The sequence below is a fragment of the Pocillopora verrucosa genome, chromosome 5, assembly GCF_036669915.1.
Source record: "Pocillopora verrucosa isolate sample1 chromosome 5, ASM3666991v2, whole genome shotgun sequence".
NCBI lineage: Eukaryota > Metazoa > Cnidaria > Anthozoa > Scleractinia > Pocilloporidae > Pocillopora > Pocillopora verrucosa.
The window spans coordinates 21,383,005-21,406,799 of record NC_089316.1 but is presented as its reverse complement, the minus strand read 5'-3'; the positions used below and the strand labels follow the sequence as shown (position 1 = coordinate 21,406,799).

The window sequence follows — 23,795 nt, the reverse complement described above, 5'->3', positions numbered from 1 at the left end:
ATGATTACTAACTTTTTGATTCTCATTTTCGTCTTCATAAGGAATTTTATAGGAAAAAACTCGAGATTAAACTGACGTAAAACTCTAAGGTAACACTAAACAAAAAAACGCAATTCTAACATAAAGCAAGTCTTACATAATCTGCAAAATAAAAGTGAAACAAAAAAACACATTTTAGAAAAAAAAGAAATAACACAAAAAGCAAAGCAAAACAAAAAAGAACGTCCAAAAAGCAAAAATAAGACTTTCAGTTAAAAAAGTAGGATAAGACTTCACGTAATTTCCGATTAAAAAAAAAATCATCAAAGAAAGTAAATATTATAATGCCTTTATCATTCTGAATGAAGCTACGAGACGAATCCACGCCTGTTTATTAAAATGTGATATCACTTTTCTATTAGGTTTTTTTTTCAGTCACTCAAGTAGTCAACTCACGAATGACAAGAAAAAATTGTAAGAATTTTATTGAAAATTTTGGATTGATGATCTAGAGAATCACGTAATTTCACTTTCCTTGAATGCGATTTTTTCACGGAGGGACTACGACGGCAACATAGTTAGTTCGCCTGTCAACCAATATGGGCTGAACACTTGGAGGATGCACCAAAGATCGTCTCTAAAAATTTTAGATGAGAAGAGACAAAAGGAAGGAAATTATGACATTGAAAAGGAAATAGTGCTCTGCAAATATGTATATTGGTAAATATGTGGGTGGGATACGTTAGGAAGGTACATTTTGTTTATGTAATAGGACTATAAAGGGTGTGTGTATATGTACTTACGATCTATCAAACATTTTTGCTCGCCCGCGATTGATCTAAACGCAACGCGAGAGCGAAGATACTCCAGCTAAAACTGGGTGATATCTGAGACTATTACTCAAGCGGTATTCTCAAATTTTTAAACATTATATCTATTACGATAAGTCTTAGTTTCAAATTTTATTCAAGATTGTATGGGGTTTTGTGGTTGTTACAGAAAAAGGGAATTTTTTTCCATAAGTCGTACCGGAAATCACTTAAAAGAAAAAAACCCACCCTGCATACGGTAAGCAGTTCGTAAACATTTTTTTACGCGCGCTGCAAAATCTTTGAAGGATAGTGAAAACAGTAGCCTCTATATTGTTTGGAAATATGAACTGATATTTTGTCTTTGGACATTATCTGTTCTTGGAAGTTCTTAGTTTTCCTCCAGATCCGCTCTCGGAAAACTGTTTGCATCTTGGAACAGATGATATCCGCTCACAAATATCTGCACATATTTTAGCGCCAAATAGAGGCTGTTGTTTACATAGATCTTTCCCACAGATTTTTGAATAGGACTTGACGCAGGAAAGGAGGTGGTTGATGGGCAGTTAGATAGGCAAGGAAGTAAACAGATAACCAGGTGGGTTACTACTGGTTGGATATGAAAACAGACAAGAAGGTAAACACGTGGGTAAGCAACGAAGGTGGGTAGGTAAGGTGGAGGTGGGTAAGTAGAAGGGTAGAGAGATGGGTGGTTAGGCGAGCACAAAGGCAGGTTAGTGGGGTGGGTGGGTAGGTAAGCAACGTAGGTAGCTGGGTAGGTAGGATGGGAGGTGGGTTGATGAGTAAGCAAGAGGGTAGATAGGTAGGTAGGTAGGCAGTTACTTGGGTTCATAGGCAGATTAGTAGGTAGGTAGGTAGTTTGGTGGGTTGGGTGAGAAGTTGGGCAGGTAGCTAGTCGAACAGTTAGGTAGTTGAGGACATATGTAGCTAAATAGGAAATGTTTATGTAGGTACTTTTGTAAGTAGGTAGGCAGGTTGGTAGATGGACAGGGATTGAGGTAAATGGGTGGGTGGGTAAGGAGGTAGGTCAGGAAGTAGGTAGGCAGGTTGGTGGGTAGATAGGGAGGTAAGTAAGTAAGTAGGTGGGTGGGTGAGTTGGTGAAAAAGTAAATTGGTAGGAACGTTTGTGGGTAATTAGTTAAAACAGTAGGTAGGTAGGTAGGTAGGTAGGTAAGTGGGTCAGCAAGGAAGTAGGGCAGTAAGTGGGCAGGCAGGCTGGTGGGTGGGTGAGTGGGTTGGTAAATAAGTCAGTGGTTGGGAAGGTTGATAGGTAGACAGACTAGAAGGAAGGAAGGTAAGTAGGTAAATAAGAGTGATGATGGTAGGGCAGAAGGACAGGCTAAGCAGGCTAGATATTTGTCATGATCACCAAAACACAAATTCAACGTTTCTTTGAATTATTTTACAAACAATACCTCATCTTGGGAGACACAACAACAGCATGTACAAGGCTTCATCAAGCAGCAGCATACAGACGCTGCAATTCCAATGCCAAACTCAAGAGCACCAAGGATTACCATGGTTATACTGAAAGCTCTCAATTCTGTCGCTCCGTATAAGGAGCTGATAAGTAGGCCACTAATAGACGATACAATGGAAAATGCCATAAACAGGGCCGCCTTAAGGAGATAAAATGAAAGGTTCTCTCTTGGTCTGTCTGTAGTCAATATTCGACATTTAACAATTGAATTATTCAAAATCTTCATGACGAATAACAAAGAGGATTTGAATTATTTTGTGCAATTGTTAGTGAGAAGATAAATAGCGTAATTTGTTTTAGCATTGTAATACGAGTATTTACACAGACTCCAGAATATAACAATGCCTGGTATACGCTCGCAGTCTTTTAAGTAGTAGCAGCATTGTTTATGTATTCACAATAAAATATTGAATGATATCGAATCACCGAATCGGAGGTTACTGAACAAGAAAAAATACAGTTTATTTCAGTCCTTGTACCGAAAAATGATCGGAAACTAAACTACTGACGTGCGTTTGGCAACTTGGAAGTGAATATTACTTAGCAATGTTCAACTCCAAGCTGGCCAATCAGCGAGCTCAAACGTTTCTATAACATGCTTTTAAAATAGCAAGTTCTCAAGCAGTTGTCGGAATTGCGCTATACAAAAACTTAGATGTACATGTACTTACATAGATGTTGGTTGTTGACGTTCTGAACATCCCAGTAGCAGAGATACCGAGGCCTCCTGTGATACACATCTACGATAAAAGCTTTAGATTAGCATAATGGTATTTTTAAAAATGATGATAATATCGCTTTGTCCCCTTCCCTCCTCGTCGAGCGAGCCAACGTTTGAGAATCGAGCTACACATAAGTGTAAAACCTTAACATTCAGTGTTGCGTAATAAGTCATATGAGCAGTAGAGCACAAAGTTAGACTTTTGCGACTCTTCTTAAATACTCACGCTTTGTTTTTTTTCTTTTTAAACGGAAATTTAGCGACCTAACGTAAATATAAATTATAAATGAGTATGAGTCAATCGAATAGAATAAAATGACTTAATGATTTCATCTAGTAGAGCTTCTGCAACATGAAACGCGTACAAGCGATTTATTTAACTGCAGATTTATTTTTGTATAAACACGATTATGTACGTGTAAGGCAGTTCGTGTCGATGCTTGCTTTTTCACACATACTTGGTCAAAAGTCAAATGACTTCCGGTTGCACAGAAAAGAGTCATAGTAAATGTAAATTGCCTTCAAACTTCGATTGAAAGAAAAGGGACATTAGTTGGAAATAGTTGTTCAGTTTATTTTGAGTGCTTGTTTTAATCGCGTAATCTTGGGTAATGGGAAACAACTTACAGTCTAGCCGGAATATTTTATTTTCTGTTTGTCCATTCAAATCAAAGCCATTCACGTCTATTCTGTAACTTAACTCGCTTGTTTTATTGTGGCTAATGAAAGCTGTCAAACTGCCCAACTTTTAGTCTTAGTCTCTTGTGAATGAAGGTAGACAGATAATGTGTACTTGCTAATCAGCATAACTCAAACCACAACACTTTTACACAGTTTCAAATACCAACTTGTATGAACGATTCGAGCGAGTGAGACATTAGGCGATCTATCGATTAAAGTCTCCGAAGCTACATCTTTCAGCGACTTTCAAAATGTTCTAATTCTATCTTAACGCCCGGAATACTCTCGCGATGACTTTAGTGCAACATTCACTAAAATATTGCATTGCCACATTCCATCTTACCCAAATGCCGACCCAAATCCCAAAATATGAATAACCAAGATAAGACTCCAGCTGTAATCTGTCCACAATGCCGGCAACAATCAGGGCAAACCCAACGAGAATGTGAGCAAAGGCAAGACGTTGTCCTTTCGAAGCGATGCTTTGATAGTCATCCATGATTTTCGAGAGCTCGCATTCCGGGAAAAATTTGACTTTGAACCGTTCAAACCGAGCATGTGATGTTATGTGCAAATTATGCAAATTAGAAGGATGCTTACGAAATGTTCCGCTTCAAAACTAACATATCTATTCATTTTGAAGCAATGACATTTGCTTCACGAATTTCCAATATTTTTATCACCTTTCTATTTTATTATGAGGATTAAACGATTTGATCTAAAGAAGAGCAGGCAAAATGCCATAACTGTGGCGTATAAAGAAGCACAGTGTAACAGTGTAACGTAATCAAAACTTTTCAACAACAGGGTGACCAACACAAATTGATGTATTTCGCAGAAATAAAGCGGAAGCGGAAAAAACAAATCAATCACATTGTCAGTTCTCGATGACGTACGACGGCTTTAATCCAGTTTTCAATGGATGATAAGAAACGGGGTTGGCATCTATATTTTTCTTCTGGTTCCGTTGGCATGATTTTCCGTCACAAGATTGTATCGTTTTGTGTTTCTAATTGAAACTCCGACTCTGTCGCAAATGAAAACCAGCCTTAAAGGTTTTTGACGTTAAGCTGTTTCTGAGAGATTTTTCCGCGTGCCTCGAAAAATTGAAGGATTATAATTTCGGCAGCCTCTATATGGCTCGAAAATATTCCTAGGTTACCGCTCTTGGACAGCATTGATTTCTCAAAGCGAAGAGTTTTCCACGAACCTTGCTTTCGAGACATTGTTCTCTCCTCCGAATGTACAGTATTGGTGGACTGATCATTTCCCCACCAAATTGATCCGGCTGACCTCTAAGATGGAGCTGTTTACTTTAAGGCAAATGGCTGTAGGGGGACGGAAAAGACTCCAAAACTCTAGAGACGATAAGGAGAAAGACTTAAGATATACCAACACCAGTGTCACCCAACAGTCTCTGAGAGGTGATCGGCGAGGCCAATTTCTTGAATACCTTGGTCATGTCTGGCAGATCACAATATGTGTTCGTGGTTATACTTAAATAATTGTTGACATACGACGAACAAAATATATGAGAGTTATAAATATGAAGAAAGCTCTGACATTTGCATATCTAAATAACATCTCGGTCTGAATATCTCAATAAAGTTAAGTGAAATATTAATCAACGTATTTGTGATATTTTGCACCCTTCATGGCCGTTTGAAACATCTTTTTAAGAAATCATTTTTGGCCGGAGGCCGTTAAGAGAAGAAAGGGAGACAAGGGCCGCAAGCTAAAACCGCCTCCACTCCAAACCACTCCAAACCGAAATCAACGCCAAACTACGAAAATCTCTCCTAACTAGCAACGCAAAGAAATTCGAAGCACGCAAGTTGTTTCAAAATTACTATACGATGCAGCAACTTCCCGTGGCAGCCCACTGTGGTTCAAAACCGGTCATGATGAGACGCGGAATGCAGACCGAGCAGTCCGCACTTTGCTCACTATGAATTTCAGCTGTTACAGCTTGCGAGACACTAACAAATTCATTCATGACCTATCACGCAATCGACTTCGATAGGTACCCAATTTCACCAGTATTATTATTATTTTTTTTCATTCTTAGAAACCAAATTACGTTTTCTCACTTAAAAATTTTTATTCTACGCCTAGGTTGACCTAAAATGGAAGGCAAAAAAATCTTTCTTGGGAACTGGTTAGTGACTTAATGATAAGTAGTGATGAACAACAAACGAGCGCCTTTTGAATGCCGGTACATTTCTTGTGCATAATGGTTGCGTGCCTTGTTTAACACATTTCTCCTGAACTGTGATTCAACTACTACAACTCAATTTTTACGCCAGATTAAAGTACTTCGTTTCGCTTCTACAGTTTTAAACAAAACTAAATGCTTCCATGACGGCTCGAAATAAAAGAAATAAAACTTTAATCACTTTCCGGCAGAACATTCCACAAATGTGGGAGAGTCACTGGTGTGTATCAACTACAAACTTCAAATACTGTAAAAAATATTTTAATTTAGGAATAGTGTTTTGCCTCGTTTCCTGATCAAATAATACGCTTAAGAGGTGTGTACTCAAATTTTTTTGTTTATTTTCCATCTGATGGGTATTCATCGTAGCCGGCGTCGACCTTTCAACCGTACCAAATTATTCCGTCAGACTTCAGTTCTAAAGAGCAATAAATGCACACCAACAGTGACATATGTTTTCCCATATTTTTTATTTTTGGCAAAATAAATAAATAAATAAAAAATACCAATGAAACCTCGTCTGCTGGTCACTTGGAAATTGTCCAATTAACTTTTATTTCACACACGCTCGAAATAACCTCGTCAAGTTTCGTCAGATAAAAAAAGAAAAAACAAAACAAAACAATTTCTCAGTCTGCGCGGTCTGCGCGGTTTACAGTCTGCGTTTTATCTTGACCTGTCCAAGCACTGATTGCAAACACTTCTAATTAGATCATCATTTTTTTATCCTACTCCTGAGATCGTTCATTAACTAACATATCACGTACCCCAAGAAATTAATGGTATTCTTCCTAAGTTAAAAATTGTTTCATGGCTTTAAGCGTGTATCAAGGAATGCTTTCTCAGAATCTTGAAAAGCGCAGAGGTTCACGGCGCAAGGAATAGTTCTTGATATATACTATATATCCACAATCATTATTCATCACTTGGATAGTTTATTTAGACCCAACATAAAGACCAGCTCCCAGTTGGCTTGTTAGCTCAGTTGGTAGAGCGCTGCATCGGTATCGCAGAGGTCATGGGTTCATATTTTGCAACTTTATGAGCGATAAAATTCTGGTCTCAATTTGAACGTAAATCGATTTCTTTGGCAGAAATCAAGTAAAGTGGGATGTACCAGTAAAGTTATAGGTGATAACAAGAATTTAATTTTTTTTCTTTAAATATTTGACGACAGGAGACCTCTGGAGACCTTGATTGACAGAGAACTCAGCGATATATCCTTGAATGTGCTTCAGAATATGCAAAAATTATGTAAAGTCATCTTTTTTTGTTATTCTTTCCGCAGGGTGTATATCTCTAATTGCGCATGTTCCGGTGCCTAGAAAAATAGCGAGTGATACTAGGCCGCAAAGATCCCTACTCGATTAACTGTGAGTTCCTTAATTGGCCGTTTCAACCATGTTTTGACCAGCCACGAACCAGACTCACGCCTTTTCAGCGAGCTCGTAAGCGTACAGTATATTGATTAATTCAAAGCAGCAAATATTTAAATGGCGATCCGTAATGTAATGTTTTTGCTCATACGAGACCATTTTATTTTTCCACTAAAAATTGTGAAATCCTTTTAGTTCATCACGACTCTCATACACAAATTATGGCTGCTACATAATAAAGAGAAAGTGGTTTTGCCGGGAAGCCTGAAGAATAACTGGTCAATTAAAAATCGACTCTATTAGACTCACTTCGAAGTCATCATCTAAATGAACCAAGAGTTTAGTTACTACAAGAAATGTTGGTCTTTACCACGCTCGCTAAAAATAAATAAAAATCTTACCCTCTTCTTTCACTGTTTTCCCCTTCTATGTGGTCACATGCAATTTTTTTACAGAAGAATTCGCAAAAAAAAAAAAGAAAAGAAAGAAAGAGGTGAAAAATGTTCTTCTTGATTCAAAAGATCTATTATTTTTCTTCCTTCCAATTTTTCTTTTTGTATTAACTGCAATCTTATGAGAACTTATTGAGTATGTTATTTAAAGTCTCGTGCATCTGGATAGCTCAGACAAACCTCCGCTACTGTTCACGTGGATAGGTTACTAAAACAGAAAAGATATACTTAATATCCCGTATGTGCGACAGGGTGTCCTGATTTTTTTTCTCTACACCTGCACGTAGGAAAAGCATTAAACTGCGAATGTACACAGTGCATAGAATGAAGTTTTCAGGCATGAATAAAATACTGAATATTAACAAAACTAATAACATTCCGCCTGTCAATCTGCGGATCAAAGCCGCAGATAAAAAGATAAACGTTGTCTTTCTGTCGTCGAGGAAGGTGAATTTCCGCAAAGTAAAACTTACAGATCAATCGAAGAGGTGTCGGGGATGTATGGACGGTTGAATGACAGTACAGTATTGCAATGAATTTGAACCGAAATGGAATTCATGATTAACTTAAAAAAGTAAACTCAACCAACTGGAAATGGCAGTCGATTGCAATACGATCGTTTATTTAATGGCGATAGGTTGATTGTAGAAATCAACCTATTGTAAAAAGTCCTTTTATGTCGTGAATTTCTAACTTTTATGAAGACGAACAGTACTACGCACCTGCTGCAAATTACTTTCAGTCTATAGGTCCGACCAAGGAAAAAAAAAATGGTGACTCACGTTCCGAACGTTCTACCGAGTATTATGATTTGCATCTAAATCTAGCTAATACTAAAGAGTTTCAAATGCTTGAGGGAAATACCGTTCATGCGCTGCTCCCAAATACAATGTAACGTAACGACAGCTACTAATAACTGTCTGTGTACATAGTGGCCTTGACGAGTTGGATGATAAGTGAAACCGAATCCAGAAAAATGTTCAAAACCTTTTTGAGAAGTTGTGCTCTGGGTAAGTACCACCTCTCTTATTTCCTTCAGGTATAACGTAGAAATGAGATCTATAGACTTGACTTTCTACTTGCGAATAGTTTTTATCGATTTTGGGAACTTCCTGTGACACTCAGGCAAAAAAACTGAGACAAGAGATTTGTCAGGTGGCAATTATCAAAGAAAACGATGGCGATTCTTATCTTGGCTGGTGTCATAATGTTTTTCAGTTTCCATACAATGCCAAATGATTGAAAAACAATGGAAAAGTCATTGTTATTCATGTTGTTTTCGCTGCGGCAATCTGTGTAACGGCTCTAAGGAGCCACATGTAGAATAAAAGAAACACAATTATAGCTTCATTGACATCCTTCAAAGCTGTGGCGACAAGATGTGCAAAGAGAATCACGTACATTATTGTTCCCCGTTTATGCATCAGATGGCAGCCGGAAACATAAGAAGTTTTTCATTAAGCGACGGAAGTCGAGCGATTTAGAAGCAATCCTAGAAATTCTCTTCGCAAGTAGGGGAAGATTTTCGCGCTCTAGGCGCTTCCTGCGTGCTTGGAGACAGAACAGAGCACAGTCTAGCCTTTTTTATTTGTTGATTTAACAGGTATTAGATTAGGCAGATTCAGAAATTAATGACCCGGCGATTGGAAAAAATTCTTGGATATCTCATGCCTGCTAAAACAAAAATAATAATTCAACGAGCTAGAAACCACCGAATTACTTGACAAAAGTAGAAATGACAATAGCGTGTTGAAATAAACCATAAGGGAATATTAATGAGCGGAAGACACATGCAAAAAAATTGATTACGTATAACAAGAAATTAGATTATTCTAGAAAATCTCACGCAATTTTTAGCAACAGACAAAATATGTAATTACTTGGACAACCGCCTATCGTTTAGAGTCGGAGACTGCTTGACCAGTTTTTAATGATTGCAGTTTTATTTTACTAGTACATTAGAAAATACCATTTATTGAAACGTTTTAATATTGGCTTTGTTGATGCGGTTTATTAATTCTTGTTTTTACGAAGCAAAACAATACTTATCATCTATTGCCTAGAGCCTTCATTTTAATTAGTCGTTCAATTTAAGAAGAACCAAGTTATGACTTATGCCACGTCGAGAAGACAGCGTCCCATCGAGAGTTACGACGTACTTAGCACCGTGCGTGCATCAAAAGAAACTCGAACATAGAGTTCAAAACGCGTTAAAAAACACTGCATATGCGCTTTGGTAAATGAACCGACGACAACCAAAGAAATGAAAACATTTACGATATGCACTTCCATAAAACTAGAACGGAAAAGATTGTTTTGCTGTCATGAAGTTCTTATTTCTCTTCAATAAAATAATGCTCCGCACCTGGAGCAAATACTCCGCGGTTTACTTGGCTGGTTTACTAAGGTACACAAAAAGAATAAGCGATCAAAGCCTATGATATGCAAAATTACATAGTGCAAGAGAGTTCGAAAGAGTTTGAAAGATATGTTGCACATGCGCAGCCTTCGAGAGAAACTTACATCAATCTCATGAAAACAATTGACAGCAACATATCCATAGTTTGTATTGATGAATTTGGAAAATGGGTGGAATCAAAGCCAGAAAAATACATATGTTCAACGCGCTTTTTATAAGGTGCACGCTGAGTAAGTACCAGCTAAATTATATCTCTTATATCAGAATGCTGTAGAAAAGTGGTTTCACAAAATCATGAAAATATTTTTGGAAAAAGAATCAGGCTCGTTGGTAAGACTTATTTTGCGTTTCTTTATTTCAGTACGATGCAGACTTAAATATTTGAAAACAATCAGCTAGAATGACAAAATCTAATATTTTTAAAGATGTAGCGACCATTTTAAACCATGGTTGTTGGGTTATGACGGTTTGCACAACAGTTTTATTTCTAGCAATGATGTTTAGGATCATATGAACGCAGTCGCTTGGCTGTGATAGTGCTCTCGTCTTTCACCTGTAAAGTGGCCTCTCAGAATGATCGATGGTTTTTAATTAACTGGCCGAATACGGGCACTTGAGCTGATTGAAGTTGACATTAGGTTTGACAGATGTCTCACCGTTCGAGCCGGGCCGAATCGATATTTCCTAGTGATGGAGGTTTTATCCAGTTCTGTCTCCATTTTAATGATGATTTCTAGGCTTAACTTAACCTCAACCACTGTGATCTATTTGTGATCTGATACCTAAAGCTTAATGCCAATTAATTAGTCTTTATGACATCATAATATTAATTACTATCGTTTATCTAACGGAAGAGCAAACCATGTTTGAAAACCTTGTCGCTACCTTTTAGCAAGGAAAGGAAAATTGCTATTCTTATCGCATTAAATTCATCGAAATATATGTTTTTATATCATAAATCAAGTTTTGGCATATTTTGGCATATTCACTCGGGATAGTGTCGATAAATTTTGGAAAACTAAACAGAAATGTCTGAAAGATAGAGAGGTTTTCTTGCGTTGACATAGACTTGTTCAAACACAAGAGAAAGTTGGATTGGGAGAAAGGTATTTTGCAAGAGGCTATCAAGGAATTGCATAACTTTCGAGAATTATCCTAACCTTCTGAGAATTCTCTTCAGCGCTTAGCACAGAGGACGCGTCGAAATTATTTTAGTCAGCAACACAAATGTGACTTAAAAACTGCGTTTGTTTTGGAGATCCCGCATAAAGCTCGTTAGCGTTGTTTAAAGATTGAAGTCTACTCTTCCGTAGCGTACAAAGGCCAAAAACTCAAAGCGTTGATCATTTTCTGTCCGGTGGCAGGCATTTTGACCGGAAAATATTTGCTCTCTTACATTAAACACGGAGGGATGGTCGCTATGTCGCACATTTCTGAAAAGAAACAACTACATGAATGGACCTTTTAAAGCGTAGCAGATTTGGAATTAAAAAATGTTGAAATTTTGCGCAATAACGGTCTGGTGTTGTAGCTTCTCGATCGGAAACAAAGTTAGGGATGCAGCACATGCATACCATAAGTTATCGAAAATTTATTTCTTACCCACGGAATCTTGTCTTGTCGGAATCTTGGCGCCTCGTTGGTACACGTGCTATTGAAGAAGTCGGCTGCGCGTGACTCTCACAAATATGTCGTGTCTTCTAAAAACTTAGGGCGCGTTCCTTTGGATTTGTGGATTTGTGATTTAAGATTACACAGATCACGGTGCATCAAGTATAGAGATTTTCCCACAAATTAAGTATTTCATCCTTTTCCTATTTCAAGTTTTTTTTAAGGGGGGTGGGAGTTGACGCCTTGCAATTGAAAGAATTTTAATCATAAAATCTGGAGATTACATAGTTACTGCGACTACAGTAAGTCTGCATACGCGAGTGAACCTTTCTTGGGATATTTATAACCGTGAGCAGCGCTTAATAAACTTTGCCTCCTAATTTTTGAGTAGCCAAAGACATTTGTCAATACAACTCTTTAATTTTTTTTTTTAGATGTCTTTTAGGTAGTAATATCTTATTTTAAAATTCCCTATTTGTAATGAAAAACATACCGAATCATTTCGGTACACCACCTGTGAATTCATCTATTGCCACGCAAACCGGTCAGACAAGTCACTTTTCAGCGCCAACACATGTAAAAACAAAATTTTTTAATTTCCCTCTACAGTAATGCTGACTTTGACAAAGCAGTTATATGGATCAGGTGAGAAGTGCTAATTTAAGACTTTAACAAGCATGTATTTACTTTCCCGAGATTTCAAGGTAACCATCGTAAAACTCTGAGAGATTTATCAGGATCAAAATGATTACTTAGCTAATCATTTTCGAAGTGCACTTACAAACCACAGTATGCCTCAGGCCTCAGAATAAATATTGTTAATTTGCTCTCACTCTGATCCCAGAACTACCATTTACGAATTAAAACAAATAACAATAGCATTATGAAAGCTGTGGATGGTCTTTGCCAACAAGCTATCCATGTTTTTTTTGTGTTTAGTTATTCCCATTTTATAATTTTTTTATTTTTTTCCCAGAATGCCAAATTTCATGTTTTGAAGATTCCTGTTACATGTTGCAAAACCAAGGACCGAATTGGAACGATAACAGAATATTATGTCAAAAGCAGGGGGCTGACTTAGTTTCCATTGAAACCGTAAAAGAATGGAACTTTTTAAATGACTTGATTCAAAAACCCAAATCGAAATATAATAAGTGGATGATTGGTTTGAAAAAAGAAGCCGGCAACTGGACTTGGGTGAGTGGAAAACCACTGACCATTTACAAATGGGATAAAAACCAGCCAAGTGACGACGGAGATGTGGCAATAATAGTCAAGACGTCTTTCAATGATAGTAAAGTGGGCCTATTTCAAGTGACCCACGGGGATCAGCCTTATGCCTCAATTTGTGAAATTACCAAAGGTAAGACGCAACACAATTGAGTAAACTAGGGGTGTGCTCAAGGCCCCTAAGCACCAGACCTTGATAAAATGATACAACCTTGCACCTTTATTTCCCTTACTGTGAGGAAGCTTCAAACCAATTTTTTCATTTTAGTTTTAAAATGGCCATTACTCTTGATCTACCTACGCCTGATAATTCGTGTCGATCATCGCTAAAATTTTCGAGCTTCTCACAATAATGAATGAAATATTGCTGCAACAGTGTCATAGAACATCGTGATAATGAACGTATTTAAGCTTTACCCTCGTGAGTAAATGGAAGGAGACCCACGTTTTAAAGAAATATTGTCTACCTTCGATAAATCTCCAAATGGATATTATTTTGAAGACTCATTTTCTTATTTTGAAGATTGTTTTAAAGACTCCTGCTACGTGTTTATGGCCTCTGGATTTACATGGATGTTTAACAGAGATTATTGTCGAGACTGTGGAGTTGACCTAGTTTCCATTGAAACCGAAGAGGAATGGTTCTTTATTGATGGCGAGATTCGAAATCGCTATACTGCGGAGTGGTACATCGGGTTGGAAAAAAAGGAAAGAAATTGGACTTGGGTGAGTGAAAGGCCACTGACCATCAGTAAATGGAGAGCAAACCAGCCAAGCAATAACAATAAAGTGGCATTTATAATCAGGGAGTCTGATTCGAGTGAACAGGGCATATCTACTGATCCAGCGGGGACAGATCCCAAAGCTTTCATTTGTGAGATGCCCAAAGGTAAGACAAATTTGCGCCTGCTTAGCGCACAGTAAATAGAGAAGCGCGTGTCTAAGCCCTTAGTGAGACAGAAATATCACCATGGACCACACTGTCATGAATATATTGATCTCGGCTTTGCGCGTCACGTTTCCTTTCCACTTCGCAAACGTGTGTGAACTATTCATTATAGATGACATGCAGTCGAAAATGGAGACCATAATACTCCATCTACCCATTCCAGCCACTTTGATATCGAACAACACAAAATAGTCAGACTTAAGGTTTCAGAGCCGGAAATTAAAAGAATTGAGATCGATGCAATTATGGTGGACTAATCAGTTCGTCCAGCATGGTTTGCCTATAAACGAGACTAGAGAGATTTCTTCTAGAAACACGCCATATTTCGCAACGCCAACGACATTTTGTGATGCTGAATATCATCAAAAGGGAATGTGTAAATTTTAATGGCATTAGATCTACTGAGGATGAACTACGTTTAGTAATAGCACTGTGTACGAGAAAGAATACAGAAATCAGCTTAGGTATATCCTTACTTTTATTTTTTTCCCTGAAAACTCATCGAAATTAGCAGGGCCACCATTGTCATCTGTGACGGTATGGCCATCAGAATCGGCAAAGGCAGTAGCGTTGTTATCGCTATCGATCTCTTTAGCAACGTCTCCCTCACTGTTGGCATCACCATCGCTGTCTCTGTTTCGATTGCCCTCGCCCTCACCATCGCTGTCTCCGTTTTCGTCTTTGCTGTGGCCATCGCCATCTTTGATAATATCATCTTCATCGCCGTCGCCTTCAAATTCAGTTCAGAAGCTGGTGAGTTTTGTGATTATTTACCATCCTTGTACATGTTAAGTTTCAGAATGTAATTAGTTCATACCAATAACTGACACTTTCACTATCTTAGGCAAATGAATATGTTTCCAAACTTCGCGGACTTGATAGCAACAAAAAGACCTCTTTGCAGGTATCTAACTCTACCAATAACTAGTATATTATCGTACAGAATATATCCAACAAATATGTAAATATATGTGTATATATAATTGTGGGAAATTGTAGCAAATGCTGTTGGAAAGTGCTCAATACACGTGAGTGTAGAGCGAAATAAAGTTCAAAATGACTAAAATGAAACATGCATGATTCCCTGTAACTCATGAGTTACATGGAGTAACTGAGACTGACAGCAGCTATTGTATTTTCCTTCTGAAGAACTTTTCCTTTAATTTATTCTATCGGAAGCTAATGGAAGAAGGAAAGGTGTATGTATCATATATATATATATATATATATATATATATATATATATATATATATTCAAATAGCGACGCTTTGAGAACGAGTACATATTTACATATATGTACTTTTATATGTAAAGAGAGACAGTGACAGAGGGCGGGAAAGAAATTTGATGGGGCTACCTGAGCCAAGGAAAACACAGCTTTTAAACAACACTCTGTATACTTATATCGTTCTAGGACCGGAACAGAATTAATACTAGACACATTTTCTACGCTTCTTTAACACCAAAACTCTCATCTTCGTCGTTCCTTTTTTAATGTTTGCACTGCTTATCAAATAAAGTAGATTCCAAGTTGCCGCGCGTCTGTTTGGTTATGGATAACAGAAAACTTCAGGAGTATTGACCAAATCAATGATCAGTTTCTTTGTTATTACCACATTTTGGCGTCGTTAATGATCTATAAGAATTTCAACTGTTATTAAACAGATACATGGCAAAAGGGTATCTACTTGTAACAAAACAACGTTATAAGTAATTAGAACCACACGTTTGACATAGATCCCTATAATATTATTGAAAATCACATGGATAAAATTGTTTTACGTGATTTCAGGAGGCTGTAAACGTGTTTGAAAACTTCATCGTCAGCTTTGAAAATATGACAAAACTTCATGAAGGCCAGTTTACCATAGACGAGTTTCAAAAAGGAAGAGAATCCATCTTTAATGTGGCTGTCGCCTTCGAGAAATTTGCTCTTAATTATGGCAAGCATCACCTTCCAATAAAGATTGTAAGCCACAAAATGGGTGAGTAAAAACACCACCACTTATCAGATTTGTGAATAAAATTCTTCGTCGATGTTTATTCACGGTCTGAGTGACTGACACTTTATCTCCTAAATAGGATAATGACTTTTACAACTGGGCTGGGTTGTTCTGAGCTAAGTTTAGATAGTCGAGGATTCATGTGAAGTCTGATTGACTATAATCTTGATGATTGTTTGACTCTTCAAAAAGAGTGAAGAAAATTATCTCAAAATGGCTTTTGAACGAAGGAATAAAGAAACCCGGATCAGAATTTAACTTTAGGTGAGCGCCAATTGGCATCAGAACAGCTGAGTGGGTCCTGAGTAATTTACAAACGCTCATGTTGGATCTAGTCTGTCTCTTAATTCTTCAATTTTTAATCGTATTCATCCATATGCGGGAAGTGTATTTTTTTGTCCTTCAGTGCTGGAAGTCCAAATGGCCTACCGCCAAAATGCAAGTGACTTTTACCTCGACGATCACGAATGGCAAACGAACATCAATATTGCCTCTTCAAATTTTGCAGATAACGGTTTGTATTACCTGTTGTCTTCAGTCTGAAAAAAAAAAAAAAAAAAAAAAATATATATATATAAATATATATAAATATGAGGGTAGTGTCTACCTTTGCATAAAGTGTTCGATGCTGTGGTAGCAGAGCTAAGTATACATAAGTTAAAGAATTAAAGAGGACGCATCGATTCTCTGTGACTCTGGGTTTCGAGCCTAAGCGTTCGTCAGACAGAACTTTATTCAATGAATGAATGCATCCTTATATACAAATTAGATAAGTAGCTAATTAATTCACTAGTGTGATGATCTGATCTATGTGTGAAAAAAAGATTCTATAGAGCTATTGCTGGTGGCTTGTGAAATTTGCTAAGTAAAACTTATTCTCGTGGCGGCATTTAGAAATGAGATCTGTTTTTTTGTTTAATAAAAACGGCTTCTTAGCTCTAACTAAGTCAAGTTTTTCTGTGAGGCACAAGTGGCGCTTGCTTTTGTTGCTGTAGGCCGGGGCGGTCGCTAAAATACTCCAGTTAATTGCAAAATTGGTGTTGTTGTCTTTGAGTGTCCAGATCTGCTTTGATAGTTCCGTGCTGTTTGAATAGTTTCTGTTCCGAAAAGAAAGTTTGTGTTGCATATGACACTAACAGAAGGAACTTTTAAATAACGTTATTTTTTAATTAGTAAGTCTGTTGTAATCTGATGTCGATGTTCACTAGGGAGTATTTGTTCTCATGGCAGCATTTAGAAATTAATTCAGCTGTTTTGTTAAGGTTGCTTGCTTTGTTGGCTTTAATAATGTAGAGTTTTTCAGTTAGGCAGAGGTTTCATCGTCTGGAAATATTGTTACAGGTATCGACACCAGATTACAATTAAACAGCGTTGACGTAATTTCTCACGGAGGACAGTTCACAAGTTTTTCAGGCTTTGCTTCCAAAACCTGCATTTATCGGGTTTATTTGTTTTATAGCCTGAAGGAAATACATAGATTTACCTTTTCTAGGATCAGTGGTCGTCGGGTGTGTATATAAGAATCTGCAAGACATACTGCCAAAAAGTCAACCCAACAGGAATGGAACAGGAAGCACAAGGTAACAATATTGTCTTCTTTGTGCTCAAAACACCTGGCCCTGGTTGTTCGAAGGGTGATTAACGTTATCCACTGAATAATTCGCTATCCGGCAGATAGAGCAAAACATTTTGTTAACACTTATCTGCTGGATAGCGTCGACAGGCGTTATCTTCCCTACGTAGAGAATATCGGCTAAGATATGCAAATAGTTTCGTAAAACCACCATATTTGTGTCCCATTCTGGTTCATTTTCAAATCATTTTGTACACAGATATTTGGGTAGCAGAATAATAATGGCAGCAATGGAACCTAAACCAAAAAAATTGCTAGAAAATGTCGTCTTGAAGTTCAAAAACATAAAGGTAAGCAAGATTAAGTAACATGAAAGTAAAGAAAGATTATTTGGAATGCGCTGTTTTTATTTCATCTCACCGCCATGATTTTATTTTCAGATAGAAGAAAGGGTGAAGAATTGCATGTTTTGGAGAAGCTTCAGCGAAAGGTAAAAAATTGCAATACATCATTTACTTTTCTCAGAATTTTCTTGTTCGTTTGGTCGTCCGTTTGCCTCTATGTTCCCGCCAATATTTTCCGTGAATTTCGTTGTCCAGTTGCATGTTGGCTGTATTTGCGAATGTCCCCTTATTTTCCGATTGTCGCGGAAGACACTTTTACGTAGAATTTTTGTTTCATTATTTTTCCCTTTATTTAACATTAATTTTCCCGCATAATTTGTCGTGATAAGATGATTTTCTCTATTAAAATTATTTTTTCCAAGCTATAATCCTTCTATCTACAACAACTTTTGTCTAAAAATCTGGAATACACCCAATCAAAGTTTGAATCTATGCCTAGCAAGGAAGTATTGTAAATAACTTCCGCCTTGACTTATTAAAACTAATAAGGAACTGCCAATAATGTAGTCGATGTTATGAAATCAAGAGGGTTTGATGAAATTCGCTCTTTTGGTACTATGGAAGGCTATTTCCTACACTACGTCTTGTCTGCTGAAGTTATTCTTCCTTTGCAGCTCCGACGGATTTTCAGATGAAGGATGCCACGTAGTTACGTCGAGAAGCAATTCAGAAGAAACAGTTTGTAGCTGCAATCATTTGACTCATTTTGCTGTATTATTTGATTACAACGATGGCATAAAGGTAACCTATTATATGTATGTTCTTCTTCCAGCACTGGTAAGACATGTAAATTAATTGAACTAATTCACGTTTCTCTATTCTCTTTTTTCACGCTATGTGGCGTAGCTTTCCAAACAGGACGAGACTGTGTTGAAGATAATTACCTACGTAGGATTAAGCTTGTCGATCATTGGGATCCTTGTAACATCAGCCTTGTACTTTTTCTTTACGTAAGTATGGTGACTAAATAATCGATGAAGTACACATTCTCATGTCTTCTTCTAATTGCTATCGATTGTAATTTCTCAACAAAGGAAAAAAAACTATGGGATAAACGTAAGTTTATGTTATCCAAAATGTTCTTTTTAATTTCTCCGAAACTAAGGTAAAGTAAGTCGATTAAATAACCAATTTACTTTACATTTCATGTTCAATTAGAAGAGCATTAACAATGCATGGTCTCTTTCCTCAGTCCTTAATGTTTTCTTATTCTATACTAACTTGGCTTTTTATTTGCCTTTTGAATCTGAAGCTTTTGATTGACCTTTTTTTTTGGTGTTTGTTTTTTTTGTTTGTTTTTCTTTTTTTGCTTAACTTTTCATTTGAATTAATTTTGGTTTGATTATGTATGTTTTTTTTACTCATGTTTGGTTTTTGTTTTTCCTTCCTTTTTCGTCATCTTTCATTTCACCAGAGATGTCCGTCAACCTCTGTCTCAAATTCGACTGAGTCTTTCTGTGTCCCTCGGAGTTGGACAGCTAATTTTTCTCGCAGGAGTAAACGCCACAGAACACACGGTGAGAGGCTTCTCCGATCTTTTCATTTAATTAATCAAATCTTTCTGCCAAAGCAAAAAAAAAAACAACAAAAAAATACATATTTCCTTTTGCAGGCTGCTTGTATCGCAGTAGCAGCTCTGATGCAGTATTTCCTGATGGCTGCCTTTTGCTGGATGCTGGTCGAGGGAATCTACCTCTACCTGTTTGTTGTGAAAGTTTACAACATCAACACCAAGATGCACATGTATCACGTCATCTCATGGGGTATTTCCATGACTTATTTTACTACGACATGTATTGAAGGTAGTACCGTGCTCTCATATTTGGTGTTGTCATCAAGTCAAGTGCTTTGAATTAATTTTTTTGTATTTATGGGTAGGTTTCCCTATGATCATGATGGCCATTTCACTCGGCATTGCTGCTGCGCAAGAAGGAATAAAAAGCTATGTCAATGATAAATAGTAAGGAACACATCAATAGGTTACTTTTTACCTTTCTTCTCTCTCTCGCGCACTATCAAGTTAAGTTCGTTTTATTTTTCTTGTTCCGTTTTTCCTTGGGTCTTTTTTTTAAATTCATTCTGATGACTTTCATTCTTGTCTTTCAATTTTATTAGTTGTTGGCTGTCTTCGACCAACAATCTGATCTGGATATTCATCTCCTTTGTAACGTTCATCGAAGTTGTGAGTTTATGATTAATTTATTTCACGGTGCTTGGTTTACCGAACTAGTTACTCACTATTTTTCTATAGGACTCACTATGTTTCTTTGTTCGACCTAAACTAAACAAATAACTTCTATACTAAGATTCTCTTGGCTTCTCGACTACCAAGTATAGAAACTTAATTCAGTGATTTTAATGGAATTTTTAATAGGTCAACATCTTGATACTCGTACGAGTCATAAAGGAGATGACCAATTTGGTGCAGCCAACAGGTGAAGACGACCATATTCAGCAAATACGGTAGGATTCACAACACAAAATTATTCAAAATGATGAAAACAAATTTCCTTAACAAGCTGTACGTACGGCAACGTTCGCCCGGCCCCCTCATCCCTTGACCAGTTTGCTATTACGATACCTGTTAATGAGACTGCGAAAAAAATTATCAATCCTTATGCATGCACCTTCAATTTTGTTGTCGATCTTAGAATTGGTATCAAAGCTTGGGCACTGATGATTCCTTTACTGGGTGTCACGTGGCTGTTTGGTCTTCTTTCGCCTATACAAAAGGCTTTTGCTTACATTTTCACAATACTCAACTCTACTCAGGTGAGTGTCCGATTGAAACTCTTAAACCCAATCAATCTAGATTGTTCAATTTACACAGCTCTAAGCGAAGAGAGAACCCTTTACAATGATTAGATGATATAAAAAAAATTAAAAACCTGTTAACTATCCACTTGACCCGAAATATATTCGTAGCAGTCTTGTTAGACCTATTAGATATTGATTCTTGAAGACGATTATTATATGCATTGTGCACTGAGATACCCAAACAACGCACGCTCCGCCGCTTCCTACCTAAGCGCAATATTGTAAAAAAAATGATTTTGAAATTATGTCTCTGCAACAGGGTTTCCTGATTTTTGTTCTACACGGCTTACGAAACAGTCAGGTAAGAAAAGGAAACTAAGTCAAGAATAAGGAAAGTGCACATTATAGCACAAATGTTTAAGCATGAATAACTATTTGAATGAAATTTGAAAGAAATGTATCATTTGTTGCTTGTCTATCTACAGATCAGAGAGCGATTGAAAAGAAAGATGAACGTGGTTTTTACCACTTCAAATAAGGAGGACTCCACAAGGAAGAGCCCACAGGTCAATTCAAGTGACGTCGGCGATGCCCGGGCAGTTGAATTGCAGCCTCGCAGTGACGTTAAATCGAATTAGCACTCTACTTAGGTCAATGGATTTAACTGTCCGCCAATAACATTCTATTGCATTGAACGATTGTGTAGTAAATAGCGATTAGTCGATGGCGATCGATCTGAATTTCAATCTGCTGTTAAAATGTAATGTAGTAAAAGTAAATTAACATTAGGTGCATTATGCATTATGTAAGTCGTTAGTTTTTAGCTAGTAGGACGGATGTAGAGCTACCGAGTAGAAATACCGTCAATAAATTGTTGTTATTATTATTATTATTATTATTATTATTACTATTGTTTTATTATTATTAAGTGAGATCGTTCTCTTGTTTGTTGGTTTAGCAATTAACAAGTTGCAAGTGCTATCTTTTATCTTAATGACTTTTCCTGAACATCGCATACATGTACTTGCTTAAGAATTTTTGTTAGCTACATGCTAAGTTGTCCTCATTAAGGATCAAATTATCGTAACTACAGGTTGGTCTGGCTTGTCTGTTATTAAGTGACTTTCATTAAAGATTAAATCTACTTTAGAAGTTCAATAAACTCATGGCATGAAATTATCACAAATTCTTCTTTAATTAACACTGTTTAGTTCCAAGACACATTTAACTGCCTCCTTTCAATGCTCGTGCGCTACATTTTAATGCTTGCTACATGATGCTTTCACGTTTCATATCGTAGAAGATACTTGTCAAACAGTATCTTGTTACTGTAATATTAGCAGCCTCGTCCAACATCTTATGTTATTACTTATGAATAAACAGATGAATAGATAGATGATGCTGAGTTAATGAATAAATAACTACGTTAAAAAAGAAAGAAATTCTCGGAGATTACGTATCTTAACCCTTTAATGCCCAAGATCTTATTTTTAATTCTCCTCACTGTCTTTCATACAATTCTCAGGTGCTACTTCTGAGAAATTGGTACTGGATCAACCAGAAAATCCTCAAACTTAAATTTTTCCTGTCATAACCTTTTCATAACCTGTTTGATTGATATTGTATTGATACTGTAAGGAGAAATTCTGTCTTGGTCACTCATGGGAGTTAAAGGATTAAGGATAACTTGAAGTTTTCAATCTTTATTCTCCGCATTCCTTAGATAAGTATTTCTATTTCGAATCGTAAATGTATCGATGAATTCTGATATTTAAAATTAGAGCTATGAAACTTCATTTCACAGCGATCGACGAAAAAATTGCACACAGTAGACAATTTAAAGGAACAAAGTGCAGTTATAGATATGCTAGGTACCGTATTTTTCCGGTTATAAGGCGCAGCATTTTTTCAAAGAAATTTTGCCTTATCACCTTTGAATTGTCTCAGATTCGGGGTGCGTCTCATAGCCAATTATTTTCATGCAACAAAATTCAAGAACGTCCTATTTTCTAACTTTAACCTGGTATAAAACAAGATAAATAGATAAAGGACTGGGAATATTGGTTGTTGACTTTACTCGAGTTGGTGGTTCTGAAAAGAACCGTTCTATCAATACTACTGCAGGTACGTTTTATTCTCCTTCTTCGCCTTCACTATCGGTCTCGAATTCATTGTCAATAATCTCCTCTGCATCTTCCGTCTCTTCATTCTCTTCATCCCAAACTGTATCGTCGTCTGAGCCGTCCAGCGCATTTCCGATTCCACAGGATTTGAACGACTTATCAGGCGCCATTAATCCAGGTCAACACCATTTCTTAGCTCGGTGCTCTCTTCTTTCCAGATGGGGTATACGTGAACGGGCCTTTTACTACCCATGTTTCATACAGCATTCGGGGTTTGGCTTTAAAAGGCTTGTTTATGCACTTGTCTAGGGGCTGCAAAACTGACGGCAGGCCGCCGGGAATAACAGCAACATTATTGGTCATAAATAATTATTTGTTAACTACATTTTCATAAAATTTGAAAATAACAAAAATGTTTTTGTCCTGTGAAATTTTCGTTCTTATGAAGAAAACCAATGCGCTACAGCTGGTGCAAGTTGCTTTCAGTCTATTGGTCTATCTATTAAAAAGCATTTTAAAAAATGATGACTCATGTCATGAACTGTCGACCGAGTGTTATCATTTGCATTTATTCTAGATCCTACAAAAGAGTTTTAAATACTTGAAGAAATTTCCTTTCATTTACTGCTCCCAAATACGATAACTTTCGTCTGCCTACAGCTGCTCGTAGCAGCTTATATATATCTGGGGCTTGATGAAGAGTGAAACTGAATCCTACAAAATGGCAAAAACCCTTTTTATAAGTTGTGCGTTTGGTAAGTAGTACCTTTAATATTTCTTTTAGTTTATCATAAGCAATGAAAGCCAAGCGCTTGACCATAATTTGCAAAAGATTCATATCGACTTAAGAACTTCCCGCGGCACGCAAGCAAATCCGTTAAAAATTTATTTCATGTTGTGTTTATTAGGCATTCTAATAACAAAACGTTCTAAGCTCTACAGATATATGCTATAGGCTTCCAGATTATCTCCCAAATAAACGGACTTTTAG

The 23,795-nt window shown here is 37.0% G+C and overlaps 2 protein-coding genes across 2 annotated transcripts; one reads left to right on the top strand and one right to left on the bottom strand.

The window, feature by feature from the left end:
• Positions 1-429: 429 nt before the first annotated feature.
• Positions 430-4,307, bottom strand: LOC131780374 (uncharacterized). Its single transcript, XM_059096987.2, has 4 exons — positions 4,035-4,307; positions 2,961-3,029; positions 2,225-2,428; positions 430-616 (listed from the first exon to the last, which is right to left on the bottom strand). Exons 1-4 carry the CDS (start codon positions 4,188-4,190, stop codon positions 530-532), a joined length of 516 nt encoding a protein of 171 aa, XP_058952970.2. The 5' UTR covers positions 4,191-4,307; the 3' UTR covers positions 430-529.
• Positions 4,308-10,273: 5,966 nt separating this feature from the next.
• Positions 10,274-21,541, top strand: LOC131781947 (uncharacterized). The gene is made up of 21 exons (XM_066166848.1): positions 10,274-10,383; positions 12,374-12,409; positions 12,741-13,127; positions 13,518-13,883; positions 14,455-14,696; positions 14,788-14,847; positions 15,737-15,929; positions 16,354-16,461; positions 17,440-17,527; positions 17,780-17,870; positions 17,961-18,010; positions 18,539-18,665; positions 18,771-18,874; positions 19,339-19,441; positions 19,537-19,687; positions 19,803-19,884; positions 20,040-20,106; positions 20,299-20,387; positions 20,576-20,696; positions 21,001-21,042; positions 21,167-21,541. Exons 1-21 carry the CDS (start codon positions 10,320-10,322, stop codon positions 21,317-21,319), a joined length of 2,724 nt encoding a protein of 907 aa, XP_066022945.1. The 5' UTR covers positions 10,274-10,319; the 3' UTR covers positions 21,320-21,541.
• Positions 21,542-23,795: the final 2,254 nt, after the last annotated feature.